This window comes from Blennius ocellaris, assembly GCF_963422515.1.
Source record: "Blennius ocellaris genome assembly, chromosome: 12".
Lineage (NCBI taxonomy): Eukaryota > Metazoa > Chordata > Actinopteri > Blenniiformes > Blenniidae > Blennius > Blennius ocellaris.
In genome coordinates, this window is record NC_137661.1 from 18,540,845 (window position 1) to 18,562,262 (window position 21,418).

Genomic DNA, 21,418 nt, shown 5'->3' on the forward strand with positions numbered 1-21,418 from the left:
CTGTCTGTACACTGGTGTGTCTCTTGGGTTTACTAGTAGGTTTAATTGAGGCCGGTCCTGCATACAAGCCAGTGAGTGTGAGTGTGAAAATATGACTAAAAATAAGTTGTATTTCCCCATCTGTGTGTAAACAACACAGTTCCCCTCCATGTTGGATGTGATTTCTGCTTTGCTTTTGCAGTATTTGTTGCTTGGCTACCAAACACGTGTGTTGTGTGTCCAGTAAAAGCCTTTGAAGATGCAAACATTTGTGAACTAAAGTGTGCTTACCACCATCTTGTTGAGGGACACCCAGCAATCAGAGGGGAAGTCCTGGAGCATGGGAACAAGGAACTGGAGGCAGCCATCCCAGTGGCACAAGAGCAGCATCATACCGATCAGGTTGAATATTCGTACCACAGCACTTGCCAGGTCATACGTCATGTGGAAGATCTGTCGGGAGGAGAGATGGGAACAGAGTGTTATAGAAACCAAAGAGGAGGACGAACGATAGAGACAAACGTGTGGAGAGAATAAACAAATCTGTTTATGCGGAGTGAGGGAAATGTGAAATACCGTAAACACTGTGCGATCTGTCTATGCATATTCTCATTCGTCCAAGTAGGAGGCAACTCTCTTTTCCAAGACTTATGACCATGACCTGATTCCCTTTGCTTTGAGAAAACCGTCATCGAATTTTAATCGAAACACAAAGGGCGTGGCCATGGTGCTCAAATGAATATCTGATGGTTCACAATGAAACAGGAAGTGTAACCCTGCTCTACATGCTGCAATCTGCCTGAAATTTCAGGTGAATCATTACAGTGCTGCTCGGAACACATCCCTATGCTAATGTCTATTCACAGTTTATTAACACGTTATTAAGAGGAAGTTTAAGGAATTCTATTTTCAGCCAGAAAAGCCAGACCAGAGTTTTAAGAATCTGAAAAGTCAGAACAATAACGTAAAAGATGCCAAAATGCTCCTCAGTGAAGCTGATGAGAACCTGAAGTCTGGTGCAAATTGTTTGAGCCTTTGTCAGATAACAATTGATTAATGCAGCGACTTGGAAGCATGAAGAAAACATCTTTAAATCCTCAGATTAGCAGCAGCCGTGATAAAGTTGGATTAACCCAAAGGGATAAAACATGCTTTAAATATATACCCGTACAGTATCATATTGGGGGATTTAGGTTTTTGAGAGGACAACAAAATGTGGGGAAAAAAAGAAAGCCACAGCAATCCAACATATGACATTCATCATTGCACCTCATCACATGCTGGTGAAACAATGTTCTTCAGCCCAGGTTGGACACTCACTGCTGTTCCCAAGCTCACACCACATAGGAGGGATGGTTGATGTGGTCACAGACTTGTAAACACAACTGACTGTGGCTTCACTGGCTAACGGCCAGACCCAATTACCTCCGTGTGTGTGTGTGTGTGTGTATGTGTGTGCAAGTTTATGAGCATGTGTCTTCACTGGTGTAAATGTCTCAGTTAACTGGGCCAGCTCGATGTTTCACTAAATCGTAAGTAAAAGCATTTTCCCCCACAAGGGACAAGAGAAATGTCCAAATGGGGAAGTAGGCCACAAACTGTATGTCTGCATGTATTTTATGCATATTGCGAAGCCCTGCTGTATAGAAGCTTGTCTCCTCTGCCAAAAACCTCACATTTTCCCCTTCAGACAAAAGAATTGGAGTATTGTGGGTCATTGTGTGTGCGTGCATGCGTGTGGACTCATCCTCAACTTGTAGCTCCTCTTAATATCTACACTTCACATTTATAATAATCTATGAGATTCTAATGCAAACGACTGAGAAAGTTATATATAAACCGTGTATGGCAGCATAATGACTTGCTTACTGAATTTGCCCCCACCTCCATATGTAAATTGATCATTGAACAAAATATGTTCACGCTTATAAAGACTTTGGGGGTCTTTGAAAATATATGCACTTAAGTTTTGTAGTGCGCTTATCACGTCTTCCCCCACATTCAAACTATCTGCCTATCAATCACTGGTTTACTTTATTGCATCGATAACATCTCTAAAAGCATGTTGGATATTCCTTCTTTGTTGTGAAATCTTTTTCATACTTTAAATTTCATCACACCGCTGTCCGAAGGATGTTACCCTTCTTATTTTTTGTAGTATCTTCCACGGTGGTTAATGGTTTGGGAGAAACAGAAAGGGAAGCACGCTGTGAGGCCCTGCCCTATGATTAGGACGTGTTCCCATCATGATTAATGAGGCTCCAGGACTAATGTCCCCCCCGACACCAGAACAGCACCTGGCCATGTGTCACTGTCAGACCACAATCTGGGTCAAAGCACATCACTGTGACCACAAGTCACAGCCTGAAAAACACAGATAAACTATTTCCCACTCACTTCAGTGACACACGGCCAGACGCATTGAGAGGAGAAAAAAAAGTCAACAAGACAAATATTAGCCAACCAGACCCTGACTCCTGTGTATACGGTGTCTCACGCTCACTCACCAATATCTCTCTCATGAAAAAGGCATCGGCACCAACTTCCTGCTCCAGGAAATTACATTGATTACTTCAAATAATCTCTGCCTCTATGCCAGCTGCACAACAGCCACGAACATCAATTAATATGTGGATTATGACACGAATGCTTATCGTTAACATGGCCAGTCTTCAATAGTTGCGGACATGGCGTTGCCTTGCGGTTGTCCCAGTGCCACCCTACAGCCGAGCAAGACAGCGAAATCGTCACGATGCAGCACAAGACAATCTTTTAGGAAACCCCAGTGCAGCGGATGGACTTAGTCTGAGCAGAGCTGAGCTGGGCAGAAGAGAGACGTGGCCAGGCACGTACGGATCGAGCTGAGCGGAGCAGAGCTCAGCTGAACTAAGAGGATCAAGGCAGGGCTGAGTGAAAGCTGAGGAGCATTTGGTTGTGTGTGTTTGAATCAGTGATGAGGGTTTTTCGAAGAGCTCAAATTACTACTCAGTAATCAGAAGAGCAGAGGTTATTTTCAGAGTGAGAGGCACACATTTGATTTGATGGATGGCAACTTGGAAGAAACAAACTAACATCCGTGTTTACACATAGACAAAGAGCACATGCACAGAGTGGAGCGCAGTGGAATTGTGTTTATGGAGCATGGTGGCATATGATGGATTATAAGGCATCTATCTATGGAGGAACGTTATTTCCTGGTGATGCGTAATGTAATCAGAGAAGCATGAGTGGTTGCATTATCTAGTCTGTCTATATCAATTTACCACTGTTTGATGCCTTAATTGGTTGAAATGCCACATCAAAACCATGATTTAGAACATTTGGGAAATGCTAGTTTATGATTATTATTTCGGATATGAAGAAAAGCGATCCAGTGTTTACCTTTATTCTCTTCAAAGTACTTTTTTCCCCTTTTCCACTGATAAGCACAAATCAAATCTTGTGAGATTTTAACTGCATTGGTTTATCCAATGAACAAAAATGTATATAGAAATCAGCTTATTGGCTTTATTATTCTGTAAATTCTTTTGTTAAGATTTTTGAGAACAATTGAACAAGGAAAAGTACAACAATGCCAAAGGGAATATGCCTTATTGATATGGATGAAATTAATATTGTTCCCATAAAAACTGAACATTGGCATTTTTGAGGAATATAAAACAGTCACGTGGATATAATGACTAATGGGCTAAATAATATAAGCTAGAACAGTTTTGTAAATTTTGTAAATTGTGTGATTAAATTTCTCAGTATTAACTGGTACAGAGTTTCTGCATGTTTAAAAAGCTGAAAAATCATGGGAAAAGTTTTTTTTTTCAAGTTACAAAAAATGCATCTATTCACTTTTAGTCAAACACAACAATAACTCTTGTTTGTAATATAGGCTGGAGTAGATAGGTTTTACTCTGACAGAGCAGTTTTTGGGAGACAAATGTTCCCAACAATAACATTTTGCAAACTGATGATAGACACATTGCAGCCCCCACTTACAGCCTCTAACATAACCGTCAACATAATGCTCAAGAATATAATCGATTAGGGCAACAGCTTCCCCCCCAAAGTTTGCTATTTTAAATGCTACACTTATATTTGTGAATATATAATAATTTGATAATTATGTGAACTGCAAAAACTATGGCAACAATAATCCATAAAAGGCTGTTGCTCAGAATTTACATAAATAGGAAAAAGCTTTTTTTTTTAAATAAATAATGAAATTATGCTTTTTCCCATAGAAAACTGTATTTATGGTTTGCTCAAAACTATACTAGCTCTTCATTTGTAAGTGTCCATGTTGCATTTTTTTCAGCTATACTGATGAACCAAGTGTAAAAAAAATAAATAAATCAACTGTTACTGTCATAAAGCACACATCCTACAACAATGGCGGCCACATGCATATCCCACACAGGTCCTTGAGGACTGTGTTTGTAAATATTCAAGGTGAGTTGTTTCTATGCATTGACAGGTGTTTGTCCACTTAACACTAATTATCATTGTTTCTCCAAATTAAACCTCAATAAAAAAAATTTAAAAAATCACTTCAAAGAGTTACATAATACATGTTAAAGTTCAGTGTACCTCCTCCCATTGGTGGATGTATCGGATGAGTCGGGACAGCCTCAGCAGGCGCAGCAGACTGAGGATCTTTGTGAAGCGGACGATGCGGAGGGCCCGGGCAGTTTTGTACACCTCCGAGTCGATCCCCTTCTCTACGATGAGGAAGATATAATCCACAGGTATGGAGGAAACAAAGTCCACCACAAACCAGCTCTTCAAGTACTTCTTTTTGATCTTTTTGGGGTCGAGGATGATCTCAGTGTTGTCCTCAAACACGATGCCTGTTCTGAAGTTGAGCACAAGGTCCACCAGGAAGAAGGTGTCGGACACCACGTTGAAGATGATCCAGGGTGTGGTTGTCCCGTCCTTAAAGAAGGTGATGCCCACGGGGATGATGATGAGGTTCCCCACCATGAACATGAGCATAGAGAAATCCCAGTAGAACCTGTTCAAATCAAGGAGGACATGAACAGATACTTTACAGCTCAAGTCTTCATTCACAAAATGCACAAACACACAAGGAACTGACTTCATGTACTCTGTTTGAATCTTAACCCCCCCACCCACCCAAAAATAAATAAATAAATAAATAGCACTGTATGGGATAAAAGGGATAAAATGAAGTCCAACTATAGAAGCCAAATCAACACATCTCACATTGGTGCTTTTCTTTATGGGTGGCACATCACCACAAAGATGCTGATTCAGCTTGATTTCATGACAAGTGGTATTTTAAACTTTGTCTGTATTGTGAAGCAGTAGGCTCTCATGGGACACACACACACACACACACACACACACACACACACACACACACACACACACACACACACACACACACACACACACACACACACACACACACACACACACACACACACACACACACACACACACACACACACACACAGAGACACACTCACTCACTCCATGGGGCAATTCAAGTCTGAATATGGTAAGAACAAAAGCACAAACAAATGAAAACAGCTTTTGACACATTCACACATCACAGCTGATGTTTCGTGCTGCCTTATTTTTACACTTACAAAAGTTGTGTAACATTTGCTCAAAGCCACCATTACACAACCAGCAACGTTTGGAAAAGTATAATCTACAGTTCACACTTTGAGGTGTTGAATTACAACCTATACTTGGAAAACAGAAACAACAACTAATGTAACTTGACATTGCTATGACAATGTATGGATGAGCCACGCTCTTCTTCGAGCTTTTCGTCAGCAAATAAATGAAAACTGTGATTTTAGAGTGTAGGTCAGCGGAAGGAACATGAATGGAAATGGACTTGTAAAGTGCAGCACTGTTTGTTTAATATTTGCTTGTATTTTACAGACTGTTTTATTATTAGCAGGCAAATTAATCCATGATAGAAATTGATGGATCTCTAATAAGGAGTTAATCGTCTGTCTAATCAGCTGGATAGCTCAATGACTATTTTGCCAAATCATTGATTGAATTCCGTTTCATTAAGTTTCTTGTGAAAATGTATGTTATTTCACATCAGTAAAAAAACAAAAAAAAACAGGACAACGTTCTTGACAAATTCAGAAAATGCCGTGGAAAAAACAGTTTTTAATATTATTGGGGAGCTGTCCTCGGTGCTGAACCCTCTGTTCAGACCCAATCTGACTCAACTTTTTAAACTTCTTTTTAAGACACAAGTCAACATTTCGTTAATGTGCGGACACCTTTTAAAAGGTGCTTGAAAATGTGCCATTTTATTTTAAAAAGTTAAGCGAAATGAAGTTGGCATCAGTCTGTGCGTCTTCCCTACAATGCGAACACAGTTTTCAGGCTTTTAATCCGTGAATATTACCGTTGCCTTTGTCCTATCTCATCCCTTCACAACGCAGTAAACACCTTAGAACGATTTAGATCAATCTTTATTTCATCTTGACCCCAGTTGAAGTGTGTATTTAGGGGCACCATCGGTATGTGACAGCAGACATGCCGTGCTCTTCACCCTCCACGCAGCCCAACTCAAGTCCCGGCGGCCAACTCAATTTGACCCATACCTGAAGTCGCTGTATGGGTGGATAATCCAATTACCCGCTGACTTTACGCGCTCTTGCTCTTTCTCCACAGCCTTCTGGCTGCCAAACATGCGCAGGGAGAATTTGTTAACTCCGGGCTGAAGCATGGCACTGAACTGCCGCTGCATGTAGGTCTGATTCCCCCTGGACTCCCCATCATCCGGCACGATCTGAGAGCCGTCCTCCGCTTTGGAGAAGGTGACGGAATTTCTCGACTGCTGACTTGGGGTCTGTCCTTTACTCGTCGGGGCGTAGGAGAATGAAACTCTGGAGTCCTTCTTCTCCGCTGCGGTCTTGACCTCGGCCCCGGGCCCCTGTGTGAGGGACCCCGCTGGATCGACGGAGCCGTCCATGGCCGCAGCCAGTTCCTGGTCTTCCCCTGCTGCTACTTCTCCATCTGCCTGCTTCTCCTGTCTTGAGATGAGAGAAGAGAGGCTCCCTGAACTGGTCGGGTCCCTTCTACAGTCTCCGTTTTTGTTGCATATCATGCCGGTGGCCGCTTCTCGTCTCACGCCTGCTTCCGAGACCGACGCGTCGCCTCCGCTCCGGTGGTCTGACTCCGAGACGCCCCGGGCTCCGGCAGCATGCCGCCGGCGGTGCAGAGCAGAGGCAGGGCTGCCGCTGGCACAGGAAGGAGCCGAGTCCTCGTCTGGCAGCACCCTGCGCTCATTGTTGGCAGAGTTTTTGCGCGCAATGGACGCGACTCCGCCTCCTGGCGTGAATTTCTTCATCTCGGTTCCTCCGCTTCGCCCATGACCCGGGCAAAACAGTCGAACTGGCCACTTGGGGGTGATCCGAGGAGGATCTCGCTGTCCTCCGTCCAGCCACGGATGGAGACAGACGGACAGACACTCCTGGAACGTGTCGGGACTGGGCGGCGGCAGGGTTCATAACACAGGAGCGCTTTTTCTTCAAAACACTTTGGGGTGACAGCTGGGTCACTTTTGTTCATGTGTGTGGGAAAAAAACAAAACAAAAATACAAAATAAAATGCAGTTTTTGCCAAGCACAAACCTGACAATGTAGATAATAACCCGCTAAGATTAGTTTTTAAATATGCACGCACGTGATTCAACACATTCGGGACTTGACTGTGACCAAGAAGCAACGGGGGGGGGGGGGAGATGACACCTGAAGGTCACAAACCATCAGGGAATGTGTTCATCTAAATAGAAAACACACACCCAAAGGACTAATTAATCAATAGCCCATTTCGTCATTGTCAGCTGAGGAGCAAGAGTAACATAGCTGGGTTCATTTCACCAGAGGTTATTATGAAGCTCCTGCCTGTTGCTCGTTCGAGGAAGAGATCTTCCGAAGGGCCTGTTATGATCGTATGGCTCCACCTTCTGGACAAAAGTAGGGATTGCATAATGTAGGAGCGAACTTTGTTCACCAACATAAGGAAGAAGACATTTAACTGCATGGAACCAACAAGTCCTCACAACTTTTTATGAAATCTACCCCCCCCTTTTATTCTTTACAATGTCATTGATGTCAAATGCCATTTTTGAACTTTATTTAACGCAAAACGTTTCTTTGAAAATTTGTTTAAACGGGCATTTAATACCTGGAAGTTAAAAATGTACAAACAAGATAATCCTTTCAGGCCTCAAGGATTTTCTAGTTAAAAAAAATACCCTATATATGTCGTCTCCTTTGTGGCCCAAGAGAAGTAATTTGCGGGCTGCATCACATTAAAGCAGTCAGGATCACTTTTTAAAAGAGGCAACTGCAACTTCTCAAACTAAAGGTTTAAAATAGTTAAATAAGAAAACGAAGCACAGAAATTTAAATATCTTTATTCAGTTTGTGCATGTTGTACGAGGTGGTTTTTTTTCCAAGGAGTTGGAAGGTACAATTCACACAATCCTGGCCAGGTCATTATTTGTGTAACTCTGAAGTGGTAACATCCAATCACAACACTACTCAGGTTAAAATGGTACATATGGCTTCTGTATCATCTACACAGTGAAGAAAACATACAACAGTCCAACAATCGCACAAAAATGTGTGAGATCACATTGAGTGAAAGAAAAAAAAAAAAAAAATCTATCAATGTTTATCGGCAGTTTTCAACATCAGTGCACTAAATTTAAGTTGCGTTCAACAGAAGCAACGGTTACATCTCTTGCACTTGGTCCTTAAAATGTATCTGTGGATTAAAAAAAAAAAAAAAAAGCATAGATAACCGACTGTAGGAAGCATCAGCATCAACAGAAAATGATCACAAACTAAGCATTCTTCACGTGAACTTTCTAGTGATTTTACAACACACACTTTTCTAGAACGGCATTTAAACTCATGCAATATTTGCCCTGCGGCCTCAAGCAGAATGAAGTTCACACTATAATTCTGTGGCTTCACAATGTGGATAATAATAAGAGAAGAAAGTAAAACGAGAGGAGAAATCAGTTTCTTAAAACAACACCCAAGCACATAAAAGGTACTTCAAATTGCAGGGTGCACAGTATGATGTGCCACTCGTGAGCTGAATCACGGACTGCAACTACCCGTCCACCTGAGAAGGGGTCAAAAAAAAAAAAAAAAGGAAAAGGATTAACACCATTTTCTATCTTGTTCATTTTATGGGGCTTTCAAGCAAATTTCACTCACCTCTTCAGCTTCTAGTTAGAATTCCTTTGCCTCACATTCTTGTCTTTGTGGTTTGAAGTAGAGTTGCTCTTCCTAAAAGACATTGCGTAAACATGAGCTGTGTCACGGGGGGGGGGGGGGGGGGGCGAAGGCAGAAGGCGTGAACCGGAGGGTGAACTTACAGAGGAGCAGATCCTGAGTCGTCATCTGGAGAGCAGCCAATCATCGAGGACAACACATTTTCACAAAGACAGAATAAAAAAAATGTCAACAGCTGATTTCAAGTTCGTCTTGAGCCGCATGCCGCTCCCTCCACCCCCCCACCCCCACCCCCCACTCCCTACGTGAGCGAAGCAAATGTTATAACATGTACCAAGACGTCCTCTGTAACATGACTGTAATGGGGTTATGATCCAATTCAACTCATGAAAGCATGCCCACCTGCTGCATTCCTTGACCATGAACAATACATTTAAACCAATTTACTAAATGAATCCATGGGACAAAAAACAAAACAAAACAACCTCTTAACTCGTATGTGCTGCATCATCTGAAATGGCTCCTAAAGTACCGTGTCACCCTTGAGCATCACATAACATGCAGCACAAGCAAAAAGGACATCCAAGTCACACTGCAGTGGCTGTATTCATAAACAACCGGCACAACTGTAAACAGGCCGAGTTAAACTTCACAACCTGGTATGTTACTGTGGCAGAACCAACATTCGAGCAAGAGCATATAAGTATTCACAGGAGAGGGCAGAAGTCGGCAACCTGTGTGGCCTAATGATGGAGAGGACAAATGATGGGCTAAATTTGAGAAGAGGGTTGCCCTTTTATTGCTCATGCATAGAGTACAAGATGCAGAAAAGCATGCAGACGGACCACTGAAACCTCTTTTCAACCTGCCAATTGTCAAAACCGAACCATTGCACTGGTTCAAGTGTCTCATTTGACTCTTTCATTGGCTTAATCTGATGATTTTGGAAGACCATGAGAATGGCATGAAATGAGATCGTTGAGGATTGCTGTGGCAAGTATCAGGGCCAGTGAAAGAGTGACCAAATCTTTGAGCACATTCCTCTTAGAAGTGGTTCCTATGAAAGCAACTCATTCAGACTCCCAGCGCTTTTCCCCACACGGTCAACTCAGCGCAACCACTTCAGTCTGACATGCAGTTTTGTTCACTTACCAAAATGCAAAATCAGCAGCGAACAGAGAAGTGAAAATGTAAATAATAAAAGAAAAAGCTCTATCAAAGATGGAAACCAACATCTGATCTTTGTTTCATAGCCGTAGATTATAAAATTACCAAAACCTTTATGGATTTATGTTAAATCAATATTGCAGGCTAAACATCACCCTGCTTCATCGTAATATCGCTCAAATACATTCAACTGCAGGGAATTTACCACAGTTTGACGTGTGTGTTCTACAGGATGTTGAATGATTTCTCACACTGGCAAGAGAAATAAGCTGTAAGATGATTAAAAAAAGCTTTATGTTCAGGAAGAGACCTCTGAAACATTTGGGCAACAAACTGAACAAATATTTCTATATTTTCAAAAACAAAAAAAACAAAAAAACTTATCAGTAAATACCAAAAAGGCTCCCTTTGTTTTGAAATCTAAAACTGTCAAGTGACCAAGTTCTCTCAATAAAAGTGTTCATTACACAAAGAGATAGTTTTCATTGTGACGATCGGGCTGGCTAGATTTCGACCAGATAAAACAGAATGCACCAGCTGAAATGAATAGAACAATGAAAGAGGTGAAATCTGAGCAAAAACCACAAACACTGGGCATACTGGGCATTAACCCCCCCAGATCATCTCAGCGAGTCACCGAGTCAGCGTTTCTTCACAGATTTCAGCCTAAAGCCATATTCAAAACATGGTGTGGTTAATGTACCGTCATTGACTTCATCGGGCTTTCTCCTCTTCTCGTAGATGAAGATGATGGTCACGAGGACGATGACCTCAGCCACAATGCCGAGGAAAGGCCAGAGAGCGGCCAGGCGGCTGCGGACGCGCAGGTGGATCTTGTCGCTGTTGGCGCCGAGCTCGTTGAAGCCGGAGCAGACGTAGTAGCCAATGTCATTCTGGATGCTCAGGTCATTGATGGTCAGAGTGGTGTTGTTGGGGGTCGTTTTGATGATAAATCTTTCACTGGTGCCATTGCTGATGAGCTGTGGGTGGATTTCGGGCATCGATTTAGTGATGCGGACAATTCAAGTCGGATTGCATAATCATACATTGAGCCTACGTTGACATTGCAAGTCTTAACTCAGTTACTATATTTCTCGAAGGAAATTCATATAATTCAAATGTAGCCTTTGTCAGACTTTGGAAAATTGCCCTGCGTACACAACAGAAAACATGGTATCACATGCATCACGCTGTGCATGGAAGTATGAAATTAGCCCAAAAAATTTGGCTGGAATCATTTCAGGGAAAAAAAAAACAAAAACAGGCCATCTTGTATCTGATATCTAATATTCAGCTCCCAGGTTTTATGCCAAGTTTCACATAACAACATGGCCTTAGAAATAAGAACATGCTAGATGTGACTCACAGTCACATGACTGAGCCAACGAGCTGTCAATCAAACATATCTTCACTCAATATTTCCTCACAGGGTGCACGCTATGAAGCATTTCAGAACCACTGAAATAGAATAGACTGAGGACTGCAAGTTGTATGAAACGGTGTAACCGTATACTTTTTTTTTTTTTTAAGCTATTCTATGTGTTCTATTGTTGAACCTGAAAAACAGTATTTTGTCATCAACTTCTAAATATAACCCTTGAGGGAGATAAAATACATTTAAAATAAGGAGTGGGGCACAGTACACTTTAAAGGAAGCCTCAAGAATTTGAAAGTGTTTGAGTAACTGTACCACATTTTAATAGACACACACACACCTGCTGCTGACCACCTTCTTCTTCTTTGAACCATAACCAGTCAGTGGGCAGTGGGTAACCATGGCCCACACAAACCATCACGCCTTTGTCCTTCTCATTGCCGTGTTCAGAGTGCTTGTAGGCAGAGACATGGGGGATTGCTGCCACACACACACACACACACACACACACACACACACACACACACACACACACACACACACACAAAAAGTACATTAAAGTTAGAGCTTTAATTAAATAATTGCAAAGAATACACTATTAGGACCGTTGCTAAAGCACTCCCATTATTAACAAAAACATTTACTTTTTTTGTTTTAAATGTTTTGTCACAGGATCCAGGTAAATGCAACGTTTTTTTTAATCTTACTTCCCTTGCATAGAGTGCGCAAAAGGGGAAATCGAATATCTAAAAAGTATTACACACACTGCAGTTACTGGACGTTGAACTGTTCTTAAAGTTAATATTACTGCTGTGACGATTCAGCAGTATTAAATGGCGTACAACTTCCATTCTTAAACTGTTGTGAACAATTGACCACATTCATGCCAGGTTGTGACAAACGCCTTCATTGTCACCAAATTAAAACAGTGAAATGCAATTACAATCGTGTAACACTAGATGATGCAACCTTTCAGATGCTGAACATCTGAAATACCTACTTTAATACAATTGAGATCAGTGAAAGGTTCACAGGACATTAATTCATAATACAAGGATTATTTGTTCATTTTTGACAGCCATAAAGTGCAACGCAGAGACATAATAAGCACCGTAACTCCTCCCAACAAGGTGCAGCACTTTATCATCTCAAAAAAGCCGAGCCAGAAGATTAATACCAGTGTGTCATGAAATTCCCGTTTAAAATTATACATACTAAAATTCAAATATTGCTAAAGAAAATAAATTCACTGTGGCTGATGGTAAACGTCCCACAGTTGAGAAGCACCAGGTGAGATGAACAGTCCATGTGTAAAATTCAGCTTTGCTTTACAAACAACTTCCGTGTTGGACAGTTGGATGAAGTTTGAATGAGGTCCTCTTTTAAAAAGGCAATTTTATCAGTGATATTAACTTACTTTTGACTTCAATCGTCTGCTTCACCTCTGGCTTAGTCAGGAACACACATTCATACTTTCCAGCCGTGGAGTGTGTGATCTTGTCCAAACTAGAGAAAGTAAAAAAAAAAAAAAGCCAGTTACTCCACAGAAATCTGTTGTAAATATGCAGCATTGCAGAAAGTGACTTGTGGCCTCGGAAACTTAGCCAAGTACAAAATCCACAACAGAACCAAGTTTATGCTGAGGAGCAGAGAGTAAAACTAAAGCTGCTTGTTCCTCCGATAATTATTTCAAATTTCCGACCCGAAACACAATCACACTTTTGTTTGGTGCAACTGCCCTGTGCAGCCCTGCCTGCTCCCACTCTCCTCTCTAATGGAGAATTAAGGTCAGGCCAAGTGAGCGCGCTGCTAGGGGCACTTATCCCTGCTGCCAAGACTACTGGCAAAGCTGCACGTCGGCACAGTGCATCTCTCTGATAATAAAGAGCACTGAATGCCTGAATGGCACCCTTGGCGCTGTTAATGGAGGCAGCCAGAGAGGAATGGAGAGAGAGAAAAAAAGAGTGGGGAGGGCACACCAAACAAAAGGCAAAGCACTAAGAAAAGAACATTAAAAGAAAGATGGCCATTACAATGGGGTAACAGATCCAAAAATAAACAGTAGGAGTCAATAATTGACAAACAATGGAAAATAAATAAGGTTGGAGCATGGCACGTTAAGGAACCATGACTCCATTCAAGTCGGTATGCCAAGACAGGAACGTTAGTCCTTCAGCCATTGCAACACTGAAGTATCCTTTGGTTGAAACCTTTGGTTGCAGCAGTCTGTGGCATCACCTGACAAGAAGAACAAGGCACACCAGATCATGTTGCGCTTGGATGAATTTCATCACATACCGGAGGATCGTGTGTGGAGAGGCATCGGTGGACTTTGAATCTTCAATGAGTTTGCCGTTGTGAAGCCACTGGGAGCCCTCGATTGGAAGGTTGGCATCGGTCAGGTTGCAGCTGAGCACAGCCTTGGTTTGGTTGCTGACCTCAGACGGCTCCGTGATGATTGTAGGAGCTTAAGACGAAGAGATGGTGAAACAAATGACAGTTTAGGTGTGAAATTAACAAGCACACTTGCTCGATTAGATGTCGGCGGATGCTTCAACTTCCATTAGGTTCCATTAATGGCAAAATACAAATTTGATGTGCATCCTTTAAGTTTACCTGTTCATTTCAACACACGACAGCTGTCTTAATAAGGTAGCTTTGACATAGCAACAGATCAGGACAGAATAATGTTACCACTTAGTGGCAAGCAAAAAAAAAAAAAAAAAAAGGTCTACAAAAAGATACGTGGTTAGACTTCATGGCATCACAGTAATTACTACATTGAGGAGCATTTGTTTGTTTAAATGACAGTTGCCAAGAGAAAAAGTATCACTTTAGTTGAACTAGTGTGTTGAAGAAAGAAAAATAAGTCTTTGAGATTTTCTTTATCTTACCAAGTATAAGAATGAAGCTATGCAAATCAATTTAGACAAAATTAACCAAGAAAAACAATTTCTCATAAAATGAAATTCTATACAAATGAACAGGATTATGTAGTAAAGTGTAGAGCTCCCCCAGAAAGGGGAGATCTACCTCAGACAGTAAAATGGTAGGGAGGGTTTTTACAGGAAAGGTACTCCAGTCACTACAGAAAAGGTCAAAGAGGATCATCATTTAATAAATACAGGAGCAGCAACAGGAAAGGGAAATACTGAGGTCAATCTCAATTCTAAGGACATGATATGGGTTATTACTTGAGGAAAACATTTGAAATGGTGTAGAAACCGACCAATTCATTTTAAGTGATGGATAATACTGGACCACAAGGCAGAGAAATTGTTGTCAATGCGAGTTGCCATCTTCTGTGCCTACTGCTCTGTAGTTACACATGAAAAGTCTAAAAGCATAAACAAAGGAATATTGCCAATGTTAGTATCAATTAAGGGAAATGCTAGCAAATTTCTACCAAGAAGCAACATGTCATCTGACACCCCTTTTTGTTTTTTCTGTACCGAGCCAATTATATATATTTAAAATCTTTATTAATATACATTTCTGCAGAAGCCATTTGCATGTGTCCAACCTCGTGACCAGTATTATGTGTCAGGAAACCCATTGTAATGGCACCGAGGCCTTCAGACAAGGGAGGGGGAAAAAAAAAAAAAAGGCATCAGATTCAAGGCATGCTCTGTGTCAGGTAATAACAGGTTGAAGGGAGAAGCCCAGCCATATTTAATGACCAGGTGTATTTTCTACAACAGGACAATCTCAGAGTGTCTGAGGGAGGGAAAGGGAGAGTTTGTACTTGGGGAAAGCGGGTTGGGGGGGTATACTGGGCTTGGGAACATGGCGGTTGAGTGTAACGGGAGTTGAATGAGTGGGACTTCACTAATGAGGAGAGGACAGCCAACTACATTGACTGGAGTCTCCTCATGCTTCCACTGCAACTCACTTTCAATCACAATTACGTTTGCCTGCGAGCGGATCCACTTGATTTTTGGCGTCTTCTTCAGTTCATTGCGGTCAGGGTCGTTGGAAGCGCGGCACTCGTATGTGCCCGAGTCGTTGAAGGTGAGGCTAGTGAGGTGAATGGTGCTGGTGGCATGTGCTATGTAGGTGGCGTTTATTTGCACACGGCCATTCCTGGCACCGTCAAACAGCTGAGTGAATATCTCGTTGGGTTCTTCACCCTCCACAAACCACCATTGCACCTCGGGGAGAGGATTTCCTATCACCTCGCAATGCAGCTCTGCGTCATCGTCGATCAACTTCATCTGAGACAGTGGAGACTTGATAAAACCAGCTGAGCACCATTTATGGTGAACACAGCAAACACGTTTTACATAAATTTGGCATGGGATGAGTTCAAACCAAAACCAGGTGATTGCATGAATGAATAATCAGATGCAAGGATGGAAAAAAAGACAAGCATAAAGAAAAGAGAAAGAAAAAGATGGTTAATAAAACAAATGAAATGGAAAACAAGCACATAGAAAAGGCATAAATCAGAGCAACATTTTCACCCAATTAGTTTGGGAAATGTTTGTCATTCCTGGTACTCTGATCTATTAAGAAATCGAACGCAACATAAAATAACATGAATAAACAGATGAGCTGAGCTTGTGTGTGACTGCAGTACATAGTTTAAATGTGATGCAAATCTTGCCTCTGTAAAAAGTAATTTTACAATTGCATAATTTGACCTTTATTAGATGGTGAAACATAACTATGGAGACTGTAACTTGTGTTGAAATCCAACTGTACTGAAATACTCATACTGAACAAGATGTTTTCATTTTGTGCAATTCAGGTACACCTCATGAGAAAAAGTGAATAAGTTTGGGGGTTTTTTTCCCTCCAGGATGTTCCTTTGCCAACATAGTTAAGATTGAGTGGCATAATAAAGATTGTTATCCAATATACACTGGATACAATGTCCTTTCATAGCACAAGAATGGCAGCCAGTCTTTCCATAGTATTCACACAATGTTACACTTGAGGCTGTTGGCTAAAAAGCTCCAGAAAGACATCCCTTAAGGCAGACATACGCAAACAATAGCAACACAAACACTGAATGTATACAATGGCCTTTCCTGAAATTAATGAATGAAACAGGACATGCACGTAGAAGCAGCGGTGAGTGAAATGAAAATTTTGTTTATATAGCAATATGGCACCAATTCATTATGTACAAATCTTTTTTAAATATCAATATGGGATATTTTAAAGTAGCTCAGTTAATAGAGTCTGAAGAAACGCACAAGCAAGTCACTTTAGTTGTAACACTTAATATAAACCATCAATACATTTAAATGGGAATAGAAAATAGCTTGCTATGAGCTGTTGCACAAGTAACTGAATAAAATCAAGCAATCCAGAAAGATGTGAAGACAAATGGGAATAAAACTTCAATTTAAAAGCAGATATAGAATTCCTAAATGCGCACAAACACTCAGTGTATCAAACAAATGCGTTCCTTAGTAGATTGACAGAAATTATTTGTTTTTGAAGCGTCACCACTCAGAAATTCAATTAAAGGCAGATTTAGACAACCATTCAACACTTCAATGAAAAACGAGCTCCCAGAAACCAGTCTTGCAAAACAAAGAATCCACTACAAAACACATGCACCCCCCCCCCCCCCCCCCCCAACTCCAAATACTGACAAACATAAAACAAGAGCAGAACCAACAAAGAATTAGACTTGTGAAGTTGTCAACAAGAGCTCTAGTCTCTGCACATGCAGGCAATGCTCCCAGCTATGAATGGCTTCCACACCACTACTGAAGGTCACCTTCAAACCACATGCTCTATGAAAGTTCAAAATTAAATATAGGCACAGTCCCAGTCCCGTTTCTGATTAAATGTGAAGCATGTGAATTTTGACACTATACCTTACTGCCTGTAACCTTTTGCTCTATAACATGAGAAAGTATTTGCTGTGCTCCTTTCAAAGATCAAATTCCCTACACAGCATGTGACATTCATGCATGGTCAACAGCAACAATACACATGGAAAGAACTGTTTAAATATTACCTTACAAAAAAAAAAGATTAGATATTTTATCCTGCACAGTTGTGTCCTAAGACTTTGTCAAAAAGAAAAGCAGCATGTGTGTACCCTTTCCTTTTCAGATAAATTTTATTTTTACTTTTTATCAAACAGATTGGAAAAATCAATCCCACAAGGATTTCACACACGCGCGTGTCTTTTTCAAAGACATGTATTATTCTGAGGCAACTTTTAATGGTTGGCAAACAAAGCCAGTCAACATTCTCACATTCAACAGGAAAAGCTAAGACAATGCATTTTCCTTCCAAACTGAAAATGGGGATCAATGAGCCCAGATTGATGAAAAAAGTAGCACAATGAAAAATGACCTGACCAAAAGTGAATTAATGATTCAGCTCTGATCACCTGCCAGAGATTTCCCACCATTATTAAAACGATGTTGATTCTCTGAGGTGGGAGGGAGAAAAAAAAAAAAAGCTCAAAACTCAGGCTTTCATCATGAAAGGATGATTTAAGTGAGAGCATGGTAAGCAGCTAGGGTCTTTAAATAGTGCTCAATAACAAAATGAGCTTCTAGTATCACCATTTACCAAACGACCTGAAGTCCACATCAAGCACATAATAAGTGGTGTAGTGCAGTTTTAGTTTGCCATTCAGCTGCACATTAGACCTTTTTACAGATTTTTTTCCAGGGCAAAGGTTAACCAAGGCACAGGCTGAAACGGTATGGAAATCTAATTTTACTCTTGCTCTACTCAAGACCCACGAAGAAAAAAAACCCCAATCAAACTACAAGATGTACAAACCATCCTCAGATGTGTTCAATTACGGTACACATTGTGTCACCTTCCTGCTTCTAATAATCTCCGTTGTTAAAGTTTTATGATTATACAAGAAACCAAATAAAACCTAAAACCAGTATTTTCCACTCCAGCTCTCGGGGAGTTCCTGGTTTTTCAAGTATTGAATGTCCCCATTCTCCCACACATGAGATGCAGATGGTGGAGAGTTCCCAGGCCTCTGCATAGCTTACCAATCTTTCGCATCACGAGTGTTGGAGCAGGAACACACCAAGCACATACAGGGTAGTGGCTGCCCAAAATACGAGCAGCAAAACAATGGGGATAAAGCTTATAATCATACAATGCAGTGTGTCACAGCGTGTACTGGCCCATTTCTATTAACCAAATTAAGTGATGAAACATCAGTGTGAATATGATGACAGCAATGTGGAGGCGGTCTACTATTTTGTATGAACGTTATAACGGTTCAAAAAACCTCCTAAATTAAGATGCACGGCTCTAAATAATATTCAGACAAGGCAACAACACACGAAGCGGATTCTCGTCGGGAGATCGATGAATTGGAAATCTGTCGGGTCCATTTAGCGTTATGAAGCTACCGGCTATGTAGCAAAGGCGAGCTGAACATTTCGACGTTTTGAGTGGGGATTCTGGGTTGGTTTAACTAGTTGATCTACCGCTAACCAAAAAAAAAAAGGTTTAGTAAGCGTTTTAAAGGTTACGCAACGGCGACTTAAATTGGTTAAGACAGTATAAATGCTGCATTAAAAAATGTAAAACAGATGCTCACGTGACAGCAATAGTCTTAAGATGTGGTCAATATCTAGAACACATTTCTCCAACATCACAAACATGTAGCTGGACAAAATCCAACATTAACGCGATAACACCGCAGTCACGAAACGGGGAAAAAAAGCGTTTTGGACGATAAATTAGCAAACTGTGTGGCTAGCAGTAGCTCCTCGGTGAATGCAAGCTAGCGACAACATACGGTCGGTTCAAGCGGAAAGGGACACGTTTCATTTTAGGGCTACATTAATCACAAACCCACTGACAGGCGAAGGCCTTGGATATGTTCTCCGCAAAAACAGCGGGACTCTGAATTAACATTTTTATTTTATATTTTTTTAGACGCCGGGACAAAGTCTATATGTTGGACCAAACATGGCTGACGCTAATTTGTTACCTGTGGACGCGTTCGCTCGCCAACAGCTCAGCAGAAGGGCGCTGACAGCCCACAGGAACTTCATGGCGGAGGAGGAGGAGGATTTACTGGACCGACGAACCAACGGACTGTCAGCGGCGCTCGGCAGAACCGTCTCCCTCCCGGGTATATCAACTTCAACCGGGATGTGGTGGAAGCTGGACGGTCGACTGAGACGAAGGAGTTGGTCGTCCTCTATTTGCACCTCACGCACACACCCTGAAACGCACGTATGCGTGACGTGGGCTATGTGGGCGTGGTCACATGGAGAGCGACAATGATCCCTCGCCGAGCGGTCCGTCTCCAGTCAAATAATAATCATTAGGAGCCATCAGAGACATGATAAAATCAAAATACACAATATAAGATAATGAACATGAAAGAAAATCACAACAGTGATAAGAGGGTAAAAAATGTGATACTTAAAAATTGCATGCTCCACACAGAAAGGCCGGGCCTACATTTGAACCCACGACCTTCACACTGAGATGAGAGCGCTCTATTTTGATTTGGTTTAAAGACCCAATAGTTTGTATTGAGATAAACACATTTACTCAAAATGTTACAGGACTGCTCATTTGCATGACTCGAAATTTTATTTCATAAATAACTTGACGATGAGATCAATCAGATCAGTTTGACTTGTCACTTCCATTAGAAACTTTTAGGCTTCATATAAGAGATACTTTTCCAATGCAAGACAGTTGTGAAAAAAAAAATATATCAATGCATCAATCCAAAACATAACATACATACAAACTCAAACAGCGCCACTGAGCATCCACCAGAAAGCATCTCAGTGCAAACAGTCCTTCATAAATGCAGCTCATGTTTCTGATTAAGCAATACAGTGAAGTAGTGGTTAGTAGGTTTGGTTCATAACCAGAAGATCCCAGGTTTCAATTAGATGGCGTTCTTGTCCAATGTTTGCATGTTCTCCCCGTGCGAGCATGACTTTTCTCCAAGATAGTAGTTTAGGGCCCAGTCCTCAAAAAATAGGTTTCGGTCCAATTGGGGACTCTCATTTGCCCATAAGTGTAATTGCCATGTGATTCAATGTCAAAGCAGTTAGACAGAATTGACTCCAGCACCCTGTGATGCCAATTGCATAAAATGGCATAGAAGATGGACAGATGAATATTTCTGATGAATTTAATGAAGGATCAGCTGCAGATAAATAAAGCTTCTCAATAAAGCCCAATAACTGGGATGTCTATCATGACTTTAGCTCTTTCTGCACCACTTCTTCCAATGTAATAGCAGAGAAGCTTGAGCCTTTCCAAGCTGACCATGGGCGAAAGCAAAGAACATTGTGGGCAGGTCAACAGTCGATCACAGGGAAAACACAGAGAAACACAAGTGTACAACTTGGCGATGCCAAGTTTTCTAGACCTGGTCAGTGCTGAAGCCCTACTGATTTAAGCTGCACTGAGATGCTTTTGTCAACATGGATGGGCAATTTTCCAACATATACAGAATGTTCCAACAGCTTCATATCACTGAGAATTAGTAATATGTTTAGGACACTGCAAAAATACTAAAAGGAAAAAAAAACATGCCATGTTCATATAACATTTTAGATTATATGAAAAAAACACACATTGCCATGTTTGTTCGCCAAAGCAAGACACTGTAAGGAAATGTGTGCAGCAACACCAATTACTAAAATCTATTCCATACCTGCATTGAGGG

At 41.3% G+C, this 21,418-nt stretch overlaps 2 protein-coding genes across 2 annotated transcripts in view; both read right to left on the reverse strand.

The window, feature by feature from the left end:
* The window catches only part of hcn2b (hyperpolarization activated cyclic nucleotide-gated potassium channel 2b), a gene marked incomplete at its 3' end in the record, with an annotated part of 33,186 nt that extends 25,847 nt beyond the window's left edge, over nt 1-7,339 (reverse strand). The window contains exons 1-3 of the mRNA XM_080506700.1: nt 6,573-7,339; nt 4,561-4,984; nt 271-432 (exon numbers count right to left, since the gene is read on the reverse strand). Of these exons, the coding sequence (XP_080362826.1) occupies nt 271-432; nt 4,561-4,984; nt 6,573-7,321 (1,335 nt within the window). The 5' untranslated portion in view covers nt 7,322-7,339. The remainder of the gene's footprint in view (nt 1-270; nt 433-4,560; nt 4,985-6,572) is intronic.
* Nucleotides 7,340-8,376: 1,037 nt separating this feature from the next.
* On the reverse strand, nt 8,377-19,930 carry bsg (basigin). The gene is made up of 9 exons (XM_080506900.1): nt 19,709-19,930; nt 15,659-16,009; nt 14,065-14,233; nt 13,184-13,272; nt 12,107-12,246; nt 11,095-11,371; nt 9,368-9,392; nt 9,207-9,278; nt 8,377-9,111 (listed from the first exon to the last, which is right to left on the reverse strand). The coding sequence occupies exons 1-8, from the start codon at nt 19,770-19,772 to the stop codon at nt 9,218-9,220; spliced, it is 1,176 nt and encodes a 391-aa protein (XP_080363026.1). The 5' UTR covers nt 19,773-19,930; the 3' UTR covers nt 8,377-9,111; nt 9,207-9,217.
* Nucleotides 19,931-21,418: the final 1,488 nt, after the last annotated feature.